This window comes from Mytilus galloprovincialis, chromosome 13 (genome assembly GCF_965363235.1).
Source record: "Mytilus galloprovincialis chromosome 13, xbMytGall1.hap1.1, whole genome shotgun sequence".
NCBI classification, from domain to species: Eukaryota; Metazoa; Mollusca; class Bivalvia; order Mytilida; family Mytilidae; genus Mytilus; species Mytilus galloprovincialis.
In genome coordinates, this window is record NC_134850.1 from 40,484,079 (window position 1) to 40,501,283 (window position 17,205).

General features: G+C 31.0%; 1 protein-coding gene across 13 annotated transcripts in view; it reads right to left on the reverse strand.

Annotated features, from left to right (window-relative positions):
• Window positions 1-719: 719 nt before the first annotated feature.
• LOC143057937 (uncharacterized) overlaps window positions 720-17,205 on the reverse strand; it is a 43,494-nt gene continuing 27,008 nt past the window's right edge. For 11 of the 13 annotated variants that reach the window (XM_076231393.1, XM_076231391.1, XM_076231397.1 and 8 more), the window contains 9 exons: window positions 15,058-15,076; window positions 11,823-11,881; window positions 10,408-10,494; window positions 9,992-10,078; window positions 8,730-8,776; window positions 7,011-7,041; window positions 5,645-5,805; window positions 3,725-3,755; window positions 720-3,176 (listed from right to left, as the gene is read on the reverse strand). In XM_076231393.1, the coding sequence (XP_076087508.1) occupies window positions 2,914-3,176; window positions 3,725-3,755; window positions 5,645-5,805; window positions 7,011-7,041; window positions 8,730-8,776; window positions 9,992-10,078; window positions 10,408-10,494; window positions 11,823-11,881; window positions 15,058-15,076 (785 nt within the window). In that variant the 3' untranslated portion in view covers window positions 720-2,913. Of the gene's footprint in view, window positions 3,177-3,724; window positions 3,756-5,644; window positions 5,863-7,010; window positions 7,042-8,729; window positions 8,777-9,991; window positions 10,079-10,407; window positions 10,495-11,822; window positions 11,882-15,057; window positions 15,077-17,205 lie in introns of those variants that run through there. The other 2 variants (XM_076231395.1, XM_076231402.1) reach the window with 2 other exon arrangements.

Consider the following 17,205-nt stretch of genomic DNA (forward strand, 5'->3'; position numbering starts at 1 on the left):
CACAACTTTTTGGAATTTTGGATCCTTAATGCTCTTCAACTTTGTTTTTGTTTGGCTTTACAACTATTTTGATATGAGCGTCACTGATGATTCTTATGAAGACGAAACGCGCGTCCGGCGTACTAAATTATAATCCTGGTACCTTTGATAACTATAAACAGGTTAATCATGTTACAATTGATGTTAAAAACAAATATCTATCTACACAAGCTTAAAACAAAGTGATACATATAGAATATAATATTTTGTAACTGAGACAAATTTAAGTGAGATACAGAAAATGAATTGATTGCAATTTGATTTGCCTGTTTTCGATAGTAAAACTTGAAACAGATTGAGATAAAGTATGCAAAATAAAAAAGTTAGCGATTCAAACAGACTATCCTGGCAAAAAAAATATATGATTGCAATAATCCTATATTTTTTTGGGACTACACATTAACCGATGAATTAAGTCGTATCACTTGTTATGAATAGTTTACTTTTACATCGCTAAGTGAAAATTAAAATTGTATTTTCATCGCCAAGTAAATAATAAATTGTATTTACATCGCCAAGTGAAAATAAAATTTGTATATATCGCTAAGTGTTAATAAAAATTGTATTTACATCTCAAGGGAAAATCAAAATAAAAAATACCACTCATGATAATGTCATTTTCATATTGAACATTTCATTCCAAAGGCTCTCAATCGTATGGTAATAGATTACGTAATACATGAAGATAGTATTCTAAAGAAGAATACATTTATTTACAATACATGTATATACATTGAGGTGCATTATTTCTAGAAAAAATATGAAATATTAAAAGGCCTCTTGAAATCAAAGATTCAATAAATGTATACAAAATTTATGTTAATCACCATTTTTAATGAAATTTTGTTTCTACTACTGGTACATGATTTTTTTTAGTACAAAACAACCACATATGGCTGCTCTTAAAGGTAGACAGCACCAACCCCGAGTTCCAGCGTCTTTGGATTTCTCATAACGGTACCGGTATGTAAGCTTTATGCAGATGCATGACTAATATTGACAATATACATTGAATATTGAAATCTGAAATATAAGGGATCCCGAGAAAGGGACCATATGTTTTTACTATAACTGGAAATTAGGTATTCTAACTGGGAAGGTAACAAATAAACGTTGCAACATACCTCTAGTCATCCACTTAGACACCCATGCACAAGAAATATTCCTCGGTTTCTGTTAAGTCTAGAATGTATAGCATCCTACAAATCTGCTTACCCTACCGGAGCACCTGAGACCCCCCCCCCCCACGAGTTTTTGGTGGGGTTCGTGTTTCTTTGTCTTTAGTTTGCTATTTTGTGATTTGTGTATTTAGTCTTTTGTTTGTCTGTCTTTTCGTTTTAAGATATGGCGTTGTCAGTTTATTTTCGATCTATGAGTTTGACTGTCCATTTGGTATCTTTCGCCCTCCCCTACAAAAGGATTCATAGGAATTAACGTCTTCTTTCTAAGAGGATGGATTGCAACCTTGCATTCTTTTTTTTTTTGCAGTCTTCTTTTGAATAGATAGATAGATTAATCCTCTAAAACCATTTGAAAAAGGTACAGAGGAGAAAACGAAATAATTTAACATGCATTGCTTCAGTTGTTACATGGAGTAAATTCATATAATAAGACAATCGATAACAAAGTAATAATAGAAAAAAAAAATCCATAAAAAATGGAAAATTAACCACTTGAACGAATAGAAATTTATAATATAATTGGCAAGGTACATGCATTTAATGCTTGGCAAAAATGGAAATTCTACATAGTGTTTTTACACCTCTAGAAAAAAGTTATAATCCGAGACAGTATTTCTTTTTTCCCTCTTCTTGTACAACCGAATTTACATATTCACCATGCTAATTATAAACATATAAATCAACAATCGCATACACAGTGGTTGAATTTACAATTAAACACTCTGTTAACATATATTAATATAATGTAAGAATATTTGAATGCATATACATTTTTTTCTATCTCAATTCTACTGTAAAATAAACATTACACTTTTTTTTTGGAAAGCCAAAAAGCTATTTGTATGATTCTGTTTGATTTAGACACACTACCATCATTATCTGATTGCACAAATCGAGTATTGTTCGATTGATTCCTATTTTTGTCACCATATTAAAAGTGACTTGAGGAATAGTGTCCCCTTATCAATTGGAAAATTTCAGCTTTCTTAAATAATTCAATTGATCATTTCCCTAATATCTTGTTCGTTTAAAATAATTCTATTTGTTAAATTGTTTGCAATCTTGGAAAAAAATGTTAACTAAAAAATCTAATTGATACAATTGGTACCCCTGTTCTTGCAAAATAAAGGCAACAGTAGTATACCGCTGTTCAAAATTCATAAATCGATAGAGAAAAAACAAATCCGGGTTACAAACTAAAACCGAGGGAAACGTATCAAATATAATTTTTGCAAGTTTGTTTTTGTTGTAATTAACACCTATGTGATACTATTTAGCTCATTAAAGCCATATTGTTATTTTCATCAAGGTTAATGCAAACAAATATTAATACATTCATCTTAAAGAAGTTTGTTTTATTCCATTTCCTTAGTCTTTAAAATATTTGTATAAAATTAAACTAGAGACAGCCAATTTCATGTAGTCTCAGTTGACAAACTATTCGTAATTATTATAGCTTAAGGATTAATAAGTTATCACAGAAACAAATTTTCTTATGTAGTTATAATATCATGCACGAAAGTGTTTTCTAAATATATACATAAACATTGTGGTAAACTATTCATTTGGTACGTGTATATAAAAAAAAGTATGAACAATGAACACAAAAGAGCAAAAACATATCCTTGGAAATATGTATTCGAACGATCGGTAAATACAAAATAATATATCACATCAATCTGTAATATATAATTTAGAGAAACGATTTAGGTGGAATCCATGTATCGCTACTGGAAAATGAAGGCGCCTCCCATTTATCACTATGCTCAAAATTTTCATCACTATGCTCCACATATTTATCGCTATGCGCCAAACATTTATCGCTACAGTTTGAGTCTTCTTCTGTATCAGATAGATGATTTTCTGTACACATATTGTTCTTATCGTCACTGTCATTGCGAGTATTTGGAGGATACATGTTTGTATATCCTTGGTAATCGATTTCATCACTGGTATCTGTAGTTGAAAAGGAAACAGTTCAAATGCATTACAGTCAGTGGTAAAACATACAATAATTTTTTTTAAATAGAACTTTAATTTACTGGTTACAAATAAGTGTTTTGTACATCTTTTTCAAATATCCATTGATTTGGGTCACTACCCAAACGAGAGAGGAACTATGGGGACAACACATGGTTATTATAAATAAACTCATTATAGATACATTTACGCCAGACGCGCGTTTCGTCTACAAAAGACTCATCAGTGACGCTCGAATCTAAAAATGTTTAAAAGGCCAAACAAAGTTTGAAGTTGAAGAGCATTGAGGACCAAAAATTCCTAAAAGTTTTGCCAAATACAGCCAAGGAAATCTATTCCTGATGTAGAAAATTCTTAGTATTTCAAAAATTCAAAGTTTTGTTAACAGTTAATTTATTATTATGATCATATCAATGATAACTCAAGTCAACACAAAAGTGCTGACTATTGAGCTTGTGATACCCTCGTTATAAAGGACTGCTTGTTATTAACGTTCATGCTCATAATCAGTTTTAACAACTTACCCTCAGATTTATTTACTTCAATGGAGTCAGCCTGTAGAAAAAACCCATACCATACAGTATTAAGTAATAAGATATTCTTAATTTAATGTTTCAGAGGAGTTATAAAATTATTCAAAACTAAATAAAAATATTAGAACCGGATTTTTTCCAAAAAGCGTTGATGAAAACAAATTTAGATTGATAAAAATCCCTGTACCAAGTTGTTTTCTATCCGTACCCTTGGTTGATAAAGTCTAACATTTGATTTGTCAGTTTTTATGGACATCCTCGTTTTGAATTTACCTTAGAGTTTGTAATTTTTGCTATATTTTTTTTCTAGAAATTTTAACTTCGAAAAGCAATTCAGTAGTCTTTGTCTTTTAGAGAGGCTGACAAATATTTTATAAAACCAACCGATGACATTAAGAAAAATAAAGGCAACAGTAGTATACCGCTGTTCAAAACTCGTAAATTTATGGACAAAAAACAAAATCGGGGTAACAAACTAAAACTGAGGGAAACTAAAACATCTACAAATGAAACGAAAAAAAAAGAAAAGTTTAAGTGGATTTTGTCAGAACGTGATTTTGTTGTAACGAGTGAACAACAGTGTGCTTTTTCTTTTTTACTGCTAGTTTCTTCCTCCCACATACATCGTATTTTTCATTCCAAATGACTAAATGTAGAGATGGAAATTAAGTCCTACTATTTTGTCTCTATATATTTATTGTGATAATTTATTCATCGAATCCGCATATACTTTTAATCTCTTTTGTTTTGAACTCATTTAAAAGTGCTCTTTATATGAAAAATTCTTCGAATGGTCTCAGTATATCCAACTTTCATAACTTATTAAGAGTCATAGCATCATTACCCTGTTTCTTTAAACTAAAAGTAGAAAGATATGGAATATTGCAAACCTACAGTGCGAGACTTTTATTGCATTGTCAGTTTATTTTCGATCTATGAGTTTGATTGTCCCTCTGGTATCTTTCGCCCCTCTTTCATGGGTAATCAAGGTCGCCAAACAAACAACTAGTAATATTAAAAATAAGAGACCAAATGGTATTGATGTAATCAACCAGCAATGTACAACATTATATAGTAAGTTATGAAAGACAATGACATGACAACAAGTAAAAAAATATTAAAAGAAACAAACAATGGCCTGTTAAGCTCAAATTAATTAATGACAAACAAAAATGACCGCAGCAATCACCGACAACCATTGAATCATAGGTTTATGACTTGGGATAGGTACTTTCAGATAAGGCGGGGTCAAAAATATTAGCGATCATGATTTAAAAGCACAACATAAGAACAAACTAAAATCCATTTTGAGTAAGTTTGACTCACAGGATCGTCACAAAGCTCAAATTAAAGTACAAATAGACGAAAGACACAATGACTTAAATACTGATCTGAGGGTATACTCTCAGTTACTGACAACTAGTCATCGGCCTGATTCATACAGCTTAGTTTCTTTAAAATCTTAGACCTAGGTATAGACAAGACCTGATTAAAGACGTTTAATGTTAAACGAGGAGTTTAAAAACATTTGGCAGAACTATCTGAAAATAATAGTTCTTACATGCATTATAAACTCCCCAAAAATATGATTTAAGTTTACGCAAGAATCTTTAAAGCAAAAATACAAGTAGGGCGACACTTCCCTAAAAATATGACACTATAAAGAACAACTGATGATTGCGCTTGAAATAGTTTTTTTCTTCTTAAATCAGCGGTGCACACGTATTGCTGACACAAATTGGTGGAATGAGTGGTGGTGCATAATGCGCGATTTTGTTTTGTTGGTTCACCCCCTTTATCACAATAAATGTGAAAAGGCACACAAAACACGAAACAAATAAAAAATAAAGCATTATATTTACCAATCGAAGACTATTGTTTCACAAATATGACAATACAATCTTTACTTACCTTATAGTTATGCCGTTTCTCTTCACACATAAATTGAGTGGAATCTACTTCTGTTTGATTTCTACCAATATGCGCATCTTTACTATTCAAGCACTTATTTGGAGGCGTTACATAGCTATATCCCTCTGAATTTGATCCGTCAGTTTCACAAGAACTGGTAGCTGTATTAAAAAGTTTAGAATGTGTTACCTTGAAGTGTTATCCATTAATTGTTGTATCTGTGAATGATGTTTAATTCAATGTATTGCAAATAAACTCATCATAAATACCAGGATTGAAATTATGTATTTGCGCCAGACGGATAGAGATATTTATACTTTTATATCAAATAATCAAGATGTTCTAATAAATCTCTTTCAATCTAAATAAAATATAGAACTTACAGTCTTTACAGATACTGTGATACTTGCTGATATTCATAGGAAAAGGTAAACAACAAAGTTTTCGAACTCGAAAGGAATTATTAATTTTTTTTCCCCGAAAGGAAATTTCAATTAAATGGTGTAAAACATCAAGTTATTTTCTTTTCAAAATAGCATGGTATATCACATATTTATATTGATAATTAAATTTCACCTGTATAGGCCTATATTTTTTATAGCCCAAATTGTAAAATTTTTTTTTTTTAAATTATACATACTTTATTGAAAACTCACATTTTTTTAGTTTGATACAGAAAGTACCGGTACCTTATCCCGGCCTCGTTAAACATTAGATTGTATATTTAGAAAAATTGTGAGTACTCAAAATTACAAAATATATATACAGTTTATTATTGTGTATCAATTATTTCAATATTGATCAATAAAGTGAGAAATTTTTTTAAGAGAGAGTGTGAGAAGAGAAGAGAAAATAATAAATAATTAAAACGCAAATGCAAAACAAAAACAAATAAAAATAAAAAATAGAGAAAAAAAATAAAAATAAAAAATAGAAAGTCCTTGAAATTTGGAATTTGGCAGCAGTATTTTTTTCTTAAGATACAACATTAAATAAATTTGGCAAAGTTGGTTTTCCATTGTAAATAATTCATACAAACACAAAACAGATATTAGAGAATGTATATGCATTTTAGGCACAAAACAAGAACAAAAGACAATAAACAATAAACAACATATAACAGTATATTAAATAAAAACATATATGATGGTGTGAGTAATTGTAAAATTGTAAAATTGCCTGAAAATATTTGTTACGCAAATAATATCATAGTCATGCTTATGATTTAGGCCCAAATGTCTTCCGCCCATTTAAAGACAATCCAATGTGAGTTATATATTTTTCTGTTGTTTGGGCGTATTGATGTAAAGATTAGGTAATGAAATACATAAAAACAATTAAAAATAATTGATTTTTCACAACTTACCTGACGACTTGGAGTGGTCAACAGAGTCAGCCTGTAAAAAAATGATAGCAGCAGTATAATGCAATGTAAATATGTGATTCCAATCTAGGACCAATTGCTACATCACTGATCGTCCCAGATAAAAATTAAAGACAAAATGAAATATTATTTGGGTCGATAAATATGACAATTAATTGACGATACACATTTCTTTATTTTTTCTGAAAGATATTTATGTATTTAATGATAATAAAAAAAAAAAAAAAAAAAAAAAAAAACCTCAAAAAAAAAAGTTGAAAACAGTGCTCTTTCCCTTAGAGAAATAATTTCTGAAAATAAAACATTTTCATATAGTTATACAAGAGAAAACTATTAATTGCCAAATAATAAAATAATTAAACTTTCGAATTCTATAACTTTTTCTGGTATTGGACACTATCATTTAGAATGATAGATTCAAACGACATCAGGAGAAACTGGTAACATCATACGTTCTTTAAATTCAAATACACTAATTATTATTATTTTATTTTGAATGTATTATTGATTGTGAATCGCTAATATCCCTCATTAAGCTCTCATTCTCTTTCCGGATTTGAATTTACATTTGATCCATTCGGTTTGATCGTCTATTCAACATATGCATTATGCTTTGGTTTTTTTTTCAAATATTTAGGCATCAATCACCACCGAAAATACCTTCATAGTCAAAATGCGCATCTGGTGCAGTAATTGAAAGTGTTTAATTAAAATGATGAGAAGGCGAAATTAAGAAATGTTGTTTATTTTATAATTCTTTATTATAACATCAAAGAGAGGCAATATTAAATATAAAGTAAAATATGCTTTTCAATCTTTTTGTTTAGATGTAACAAGCGTATAGAAATGTAAAACAGATATCATTTCTTACACGAAAGATTTATTGTTTTACTACTCTATGCCAATTACAATGATTATGTCTAAATGACATGTATACCACATCAATTTATCTTTTTTTTTACTCTACTGCTTATATTTTAATAATGAATAAACATCTACTTTAGAAAGAAGTTGATTCGACTTATCAATAATTTTAGGTGTAATACCACCATTAGTCTTCGTTAAATTTGCACTTTAAAAAAATATATATACAGAATTTATCTTTGTTTCGAATAAAGAAATACCTGGCATGACTAAAATTGTATCTTATTCGGTACTATAGAAAAAAAATTCTCACATAGCATTTCATTGCATATAAGAAAATAACCATCACTGGAAGTTAACAAATCAAATTTCACTTCCTTTTAACATATGTACTAGATTGAGTAGCCATGTAGCCTCAAGTTTCCAAAATATTGTATTGAAACCCAAAATACAAACATAATAATGCTTTGAAATACCCAAGATATATGTTTATCACCCAGAAACGTTTTACTGCAACGAAATTAGAATTAATTACCTACAACTGTCAATTCAAGGGAATATTTTTTTTTCGACCAATTTTCGTATGCAACTGGATGTGATGTACTATGCTTACACCTTTAACAATACCAATTTATCTGCAGCAGATTCGCAGTTTCTGCGGTGATGCTCGAGGTTAAATCTTAAAACAAAAACTAAATTAAGACAAAAATCAAGAGTGTGAAATACTGAAACTAGAAACTATTATCTATGATGAGTTTATGACATGGTGATACTCGATAAATGACAACAAATTTTATTGTTTTTTTTTTAAGTGAATAAACGGACAAAGTTGCTTACCATGGTTACTGTATCAGAATTTCTACATATAGTCTTTGTCCTAGAACCTGTTAAAAGACAATTTTCCAATATATGAAATTCAATAAAAAAATATGTCAATAAATTAGGATCTATCTATTTGTCCCCCTTCAGAGCTTGTCAATATAAAACGAGGTACAAAAACAAAGAATGATATTTCACAAAAACGCCAATAAAGACATTTCCATTAAAACTGAAAATGAAATGAATATGCAATATTTCGAATTTCGTGACCTTCAACCACTAATAGCTCGTAAATGAGTTTGAGCAAAAAAATCTGATCAAAATTGACAGTAGGATATTTTATAAGAAATTGCTCGTTACTTTTTGTGGCAGTGATCCATTTGTGTTACAGACAGTAACTTCGTAATTCTGTTAAGCTGTTTTTGTGTACTGTCCTAAATAATATTGATTATTCGTTGTTATTCCGTGGTTAACATGTCGAAAAGTATTAGAATATTGTTCATTTATGTTTTTCTCTGCCTTTGGTGGTTTTGCATTTATTTGTACTCTGGTTCCGTCATGTAATGTTGTCATTTTAGCGGTATTTTTAACATTGCCATAGTGCGCGGAGGTTTGGCTAGTCACAAAACAGGTTCAACCCATCATTTTTTTTAAATGTCCTGTACTAAGTGAAGTAAATGGCAGTTGTTATCTACTTGTTCGTTTCTAGGAATGTTGCATTGTTGTTTGGTCTTTGTTGCACTTATGTGTTCTGTTATTTCGCTGGTTTTTTTTTCCTTATAGTTGACATATTTGGTGCCTTATTTCTATGGATTTTTGAAGAATGTATTAAATCTTTTGCTATGGCCAAGATAAGAATTTATGAAACCTAAAATTAAATTACAAATTTATTAAAATTAATATTTTCGTAATCGTGGTTAGTTTGGTGTTGTCGCACTATATAGCCCAAGTACAAATACCTACTATACAATACACCTGCAGGGATTAAAAAAAAATAAACCAATTAAGAATAAGTTGATATTGTTTTAGATCGACATCAGTTGAACGGACCCTTACAAAAAACACGACAGACTATACCAACTTTGCAATCTCTATAAAAATGTTTTTTACGACGAATACGAAGACAAAATTTAATTAGGTTGAATAAATCCCCGGATATTTTGTAACAATTGGATTGATCCCAACTGTCTTTTGCCAGGAACATTTTAATAAAAGTCTGCCTTTTTGAAGTGTTGTTATTGTGAAAAGATAACTATAGACAACTGTCGACAAAATACAACCTCGTTGATCTGGATAATCATAGATACTTTCAGAAGTGCATGTGAGTGGTCTCAAACTGCTTTGTGACTCTTGTTGCTCCTGTTCATCTACAACAAAAAGTACAATAATCTTTAATTAATTTGAAAATTACATGTGGTGCCATATTTTTTTATGGATTTGTAAAGAATAATTAAATCTGTCGTCAAGAGAAAGATTAATGAAAAAAATTGCAAATTTGTTTCAATAAATAATGCCAAAATCGTGGAAAGTTTCGACCTCAGTTGGACAGCCCCTTACAAACACAAGGCAGATTACACCAACTCTACAATCTCTATCAGATCTATTTTTATGACAGGAGTATTATAATAAAAGTCTGCCTTATTAAATATTGTAATTGTGAAAAGATAAATATAGACAACTAACGAAGAAATATAACCTGTTTCATCTGGATCATCATAGATATTTTCAGAAGTACAGGTTTGTGGTTTCAACCTGCTTTGTGACTCTTCTTGCTTCTGGTCATCTGCAACAAAAACGTATGATAATCATAATTCTATTTGAAAATCTGAAGATATGGCTTAAAAATCGTTAAGATTAGTGTCATTTTGAGATCGATAAAGGAATAGGATTTAAAATCTTGACACTGAACTTTCAGGGGTCAGCTGAGGCCCGACTCCTGGTGGAGGTTTTTCTCGCTGTACAAAACATATTGGTGGTCTTGAGCTGTTTTCTGCTCTTTGGTCGGGTTGTTGTGTTTTTCACACATTCCACGTTTCTTTTCTCAATTTTATTTCAAATGGTTTAGGATGTTTTCAATTGAATGAAGATACACAAGTAGACGACAGTCACTGACTTTTACGCAGAACATGCAAATACGTGATAGTATACTAATTTTGACATGTTTTTGTGTTGTATTCCAAAATTGGAATCTAATTAGATACTAAGACAATGAATGGACAAGCAGATGTTATCTCTTGATTCATATGAAAATTCAAATTAAAAGAAAAATGTGCATATGTTTTTTTATAACAAAATGGCTAGTTTTTATTATAAAACTTATGTACATATACTTTTTTCTCAAGAAAATTCTATAATGAGTCCAAATTTAGAAGAAGTTTATTTTTTTAATTGCTTGTTTCCAGCCAACAATTTGCCGACATGTTTTCCGTATGCAGCATGACCTTTCTCATAAAAGTCCGGTGATCGCAAAATTGGAAAACCAAACGTAAACGTCATCAAGATAAACTATATATTATTGTTATCCACGTGCTTCCCTTATTATCATTGCTTCTTTGTTGATTGTTTACTAACTTCAAAACACGATCATTAATTAGCTGCCATATTTTCAGAAAAACACTGACCGATTGAAATATTTTTTGACGATTATACGAAATATATGCGAAAAAAATGATAAAATCGTTCACGGAAGACTAAGTTTAAGTATGCATTGGTTCAAGTAGTTATCAAAGGTACCAGGATTATAATTTAGTACGCCATACGCGCGTTTCGTCACATAAGACTCATCAGTGACGCTCATATCAAAATATTTATAAAGCCAAACGAGTACAAAGTTGAAGAGCATTGAGGATCCAAAATTCCCAAAAGTTGTGCCAAATACGACTAAGGTAATCTATGCCTAGGATAAGAAAATCCTTAATTTTTCGAAGAATTCAAAGTTTTGTAAACAGGAAATTTAAAAAAAAAATACCACAATATTGATATTCATGTCAACACAGAAGTGTTGACTACTGGGCTGGTGATAATTGGATTAACATTATTTTTCACCGGTCACTCGTTTCATATGACTTTCAACAAATTAAGCCTTAATTGATACTAAACAAAACTATATACCTGACGAATTAACTGTAAAAAGCGTCTCTCTATCAATGTCTTTGTTATTATCATCAGATCTACATAATATAAATAAAAAGTTTACAAATAATACTTTAATCAGAAAATCGGCAATCCATCAGCGACTGATACATATTTAACAAGTTTTGTTAACTATCTTGCAAAAGATGGAAATTAAATAAATTAATTTTTATTACCGTTATATCGTGATGGTCAGAGTTCTCAGTAGTACAGCACGCCTGGTAGTGTCGTATACAATGATATATCTCGAACAAAAAAATGCATCGGACAGCCATATCGATTGAAGTTAGAAATTTCTTGATACGTTTATTGTTGCTTATGAACATATTTTTGTTTGGATTTTTAATATTTTGGCCTCCAGCATCACAGAAAAGACATTTATTGACAAAATGAGAATCTGGAGCACTAAAAAATGTACCGTTACTTTTTTTAATACCACTGAGTCGATGCCTTAGAGGACAAAAAGTATAGCAAAAGCTGGGCAAGAAATCATAGGTTATCACTAGCCCAGGAGCCAATACTTCGATAATAAAAATAATATAGAAATGCTCTCCAGTCCAGACATTTGATAGCCAATGGTGGATTAACACGAGACCACGAGGAGTATTATGAAATAAAGATACTTTAAAAGAATAGCCAAACCTGCCTAAGGAGTTGGAACCTTAATTTCGTTGTAATTTACCCATTTATCAGCGGATGATTAAAATGTAATCGATCAAATCTTATACGAGGCACTGGCGAATGAGCCGATGGTGTCATTGTAGACTAATATTCAACTAGCTGTTATATCAAAGTGCTTGCAAATATAACTAACTTACGACATGTTTACCACGTCTTGTATTGTGGTTTATCTATCCTGTCTGTCTGGTAAATCCCGAACATGACCGTTTCCTAAATATGATTGTTTCCCAAGTGTGAATTTGCATTGCTATATGACGTGTCTCGGTATTTATACATTCAACATTCCTGTGATTAGTGTACTTTGTGGATTCGGTTGGATATTGTGTTATATGTTATCGTTTGTGGTTTGAATTGAGCATGTTCAGTACATTTCTCATATGTCTTATTTGTTAATGTAGTCGAGGTTATTTCCATTTTCCATGGATAAAGTATTGTGTTAGTCCAAATAATTATGACGTACTCACACCGTTCATCTAATTGTTTACTATTATTGTGTTAATAATTGGTAATTGTGACTAATGTACTGTTAGATTATTTATTTATGCGTAACTCTGTGCTAAGTGTTCCTGCGTTTGTTTGTATGGTTTTATTTTCACATATCAGTGTCATTATCGACATTTTTGTAACACAACGGGAGGTTTGCCAGCTGTATCTGGCAACACTTTTAGAAATTTTGGTCAACAGTGCTCTTCAACTTCGTACTTTATTTGGCCTTTTTAACTTTTTTGGATTCGAGCGTCACTGATGAGTTTTTTGTAGATGAAACGCGCGTCTCGTGTAAATACAAAATACTGGTATCACTTTTTATCATGCCATTAGATATATTTCGGAAATGCTTCTCAAGTAACTAGAAACAGAGAATTGTGGTGTATATACGATACATTGAGCATATCTGTGGTCATCTGTGACACATATATACCATAAAGATCAACTAACGCGATGTGATTGCGTTCAAACAACTTTTAAATGGATTTGTTTCACTCAAACACGTTTAGAGGCAATCATGAAAACAGACACAAACATGGCAATATTGTATAAACTGCTTGAGCGTTGTTCATAGACATGGAAAGTTTACAATTGGAAATATCATGTCCAAAGACCCTATATTGCAAATAGTTTTTTTTAATAAAAAACAAGAACTTTGATCAATTTCAGTTATACTTTTGTTTGAATCAGAACATGTCGTTTATAGCGAATGTCTTAAACCTCTTTCAGGCAATATATCTGTATCTACGTTGTTTCAAATTGAACCAATTCTCTTTATCTTTCTCTTACGGTTGAAATTAGGAATATATGGTTAAATAGCAGTGAAGTCATCAGTTTTGATAGCAAGATAATATAGACTGTTTGTACTATAACACCTCTTTGTAATTTGTCATGTATCCGAATCATACATACATTGAGTCTGTAATTTCAAATTGGCTAAGAAGTTCAACTTTGATTTCTGATAAATAGATGCTGTTATTTGGAAAAAGGTTTAATGGTACATTAGCAAACACAAACAACACGAGAGCCGTGGTGTTGTGGTTACTGCATCGGACTACTAACACAAAGGGTTCTGGTTCGATTGCCGTTCCGGGATGAAAATTTTAGGGCTTAAAATTTCGGCCCTCCCTTGACACCATTTGCGAGTATGGTCTTCGGGCAACGATGATAGTCCGTCGGAAGGGGACGATAAATGGCTGACCCGTGTTAAGAGATAGTTATATATCTTGTCATTAAGGGACACCCTTGTAGATTTTTAAAAAGAGCAGGCTAACGCCGTTACAAGGCAGCATTAGCAAAGTGGAAAGGGATTAATATAAGTCGCAAAACTTGTTTCACAATCCACTGTAAATAAATATGTTTAAATTAAACAACACAATATTGTGTGAAGGGACTCCTACGAAATTAGGGTCCCAATAAGCATTTAAAAATATTCAATTCTCATCATTGGTATAAATTCCTGAGAAAATTGAACAAACCTGTAACTGTTTACGATTTCATGTTTGTAGAGTGTCATTGGAAACAAAAAGGCATAGAGAAAAAGCGCATTTGCAAAAACGAAAAATAAGAATAAAAAAATATACCATAGCACAATATCACAATGACGGGATGTATAAGTATCGAACCCCATAAATAGACTAAACAGTTAAAGTAAGAATTTACTAAGAAAAATAAAATAAAAATATAACACACCATTAAGCTGATAAACAACGTCAGCACTTACAAACTATACTTCAAGAACAACGTGTATTATGTGTAATGTGGAAACGGAGTCTATTGTCTAAAGATGAAGGAGAGGAAGCCGTGTCTATTGTTTTTTTAATTCTAGTTTTAGAGGATATGTTAATGGAATCCGATCAGAAAAGTCTTTATTGTTAATGGAAAGAAAATCATCAATAATGTGTTTTGAAGCCATGACTTATTAAGCAGACAATTGATTGTAAAAAGTGTATGAAGTTGTTAAACAAAGAGAGATGAGTTTGTTAAAGCAGCGAGAATAAATCAATAGTATTGGATTATATGCTAAAACGATTAGAACAAAACTTACACGACTGTCAGATAAGGACCTGGAATTAGCAAGTAAAACACTTATCTTCAATTTACAACTTAGTTGTCTGTTTGCAGATCAATACATCTCTATCAACTTGTGATGTTTCTTTGTAGTTTTGGGTATATTTTCTATTAACGAATTTGCAGTAAATATAAAATATTTGATAAAGACCCCCTCAAACTGAAAAGATTTTAGTTTACATGTATCCGCAGAAAACACTTATGAAGACTTTGTCACAACATTTTTCTTCTTAAAAATACAAAGCCTGGTTTAATATTCAGGATTACTGTGAATTCACTTATTTTCGTGGATACCAATTATCGTGGATTGCGGAAACTTGCCTATTCGTGGATATGTGATTTCGTGGTTGTTCCAAAGTTTGCATACAACTTAATAAAAATTTTGATTTCGTTGAACGTTTAAATTCGTGGTTAACTTGTATACGCATGAAACCCACAAGTTTAGACAAGTAGTTTTAGCGGACAAGATTTTTCGAAAAGTTAACGACGACGGACGACGGACACCATGTGATTGGAAAAGCTTTTAAAGAGTTTTCCAAACTTGTTTAAAAAAGGATATGCGCTATCATCTATTTGAGCACATATTACTCTCCCTATGAATGGATTCTGAACTTTGTGCCGTAAGGAAGTGATATTTTTCTTGGGTGTCCTTAATCTATAATGGCTTCTTACAGGTTCTACTCGGTCCGAAATTGTGTTATTTACGTCTTACATTTATGTCATCCCAAAGCTAGAACTTTTATATATATCTTCCAAATAGTAAAGCAATGGTATGTTTTATATTCTTATTAGTAACCACAAATAGAAGGAATACTCCAAGAACAACATAAGAATGTCACCCGGCTACACGAAAAGTATTAGATTTTGTTGTAAGCATCCGAATAGCTGATTGATAAAACAGAATAAAAAACGACTATCTTTAGTTGAAATTATTAAATGATTTAAGATTTCTTTTACAAAAGAACACTTGATCTTTCCAGTATTTTTATTATTTGAAGCCCATTTTCGGTCACAGATACATAAAATCAGAAAACGTCACCAACAATGAGCGTAAACTCAATGATTATAAGTCTGCACATGTTATAGGTGGTGTCGAAAAACGTGGATTCTATGCCATTTTCAGATTTTAAACCTTAATGAAAACCTCGACCAAAAACCGTGACTGGTAAAAAATAATGTTAATCTAGTTCTTGAACCAATGTATGCATATATCACAAACTTAGTCTTCTGTGCACGATTTTGTATTTTTTTACACATCAATTTCTTATTATCCTCAAGAAAATATTTCACTCAGTCAGTGTTGTTGTGAAAATATGACAGATAATTAATGGTCGTGTTTTAAAGCCAAAGTTTATCGATTGCCACCATTGTAAACAATCAAAAAAGAAGCATGGATATTCAGGTAATCATGTGTATAACATGTACAATAAGTTATAGTTTATTTCAATGACGGAGAGATATTTACTGTTGTTGACTCTATCTGCCAATTTTGTTATCCCCCCTCGAGTTTAGCGATCATCGAATTTTTACGAGAAGGGTCTCACTGAGGTAACTGCATACGGAAAGATGTCGGCGAATTGTTGGATGGAAGCAAACAATTAAAAGAAAGTAAATTTCTATAGGATTTTGGACAAATTTGAGAGTTTTCATCAGAAGAATTATATGTTTATATTTTTTTTTTTTTTAAACTAGCGATTAAGTTATAAAATACATATGCATCATTATTTTTAGATTTTAAGATTCATATGACTTAAAGAATTGTTCCGTAACCTCTAGGTGTCATACTTTGCCGTAGAATTCCTAAATACATCAATTTCCTTGATCAGATGTTGCAGCCATAAATTACTGTTTAAAAAAAATGTAAAAGTTATTAAAACTTTGGACAAACACTTTCAATACAACACGAAAAATGCATTATTAAGGGGTCATAACTTTACTTATTTAAAATGTGATGTGTCAACAAAACTTACTAGGTGTTAGTACTTTTATCGCAATTATAGCTTTGCAAAATTTGTAGTTTTTAGGCAGACTTCAAGAAATGTTATATGGCCAATTTTAATCACAAGAAGAATATCACTTCAATTCCCACTAAACATACATAGTATCGTTGCTACATATTTTCTTT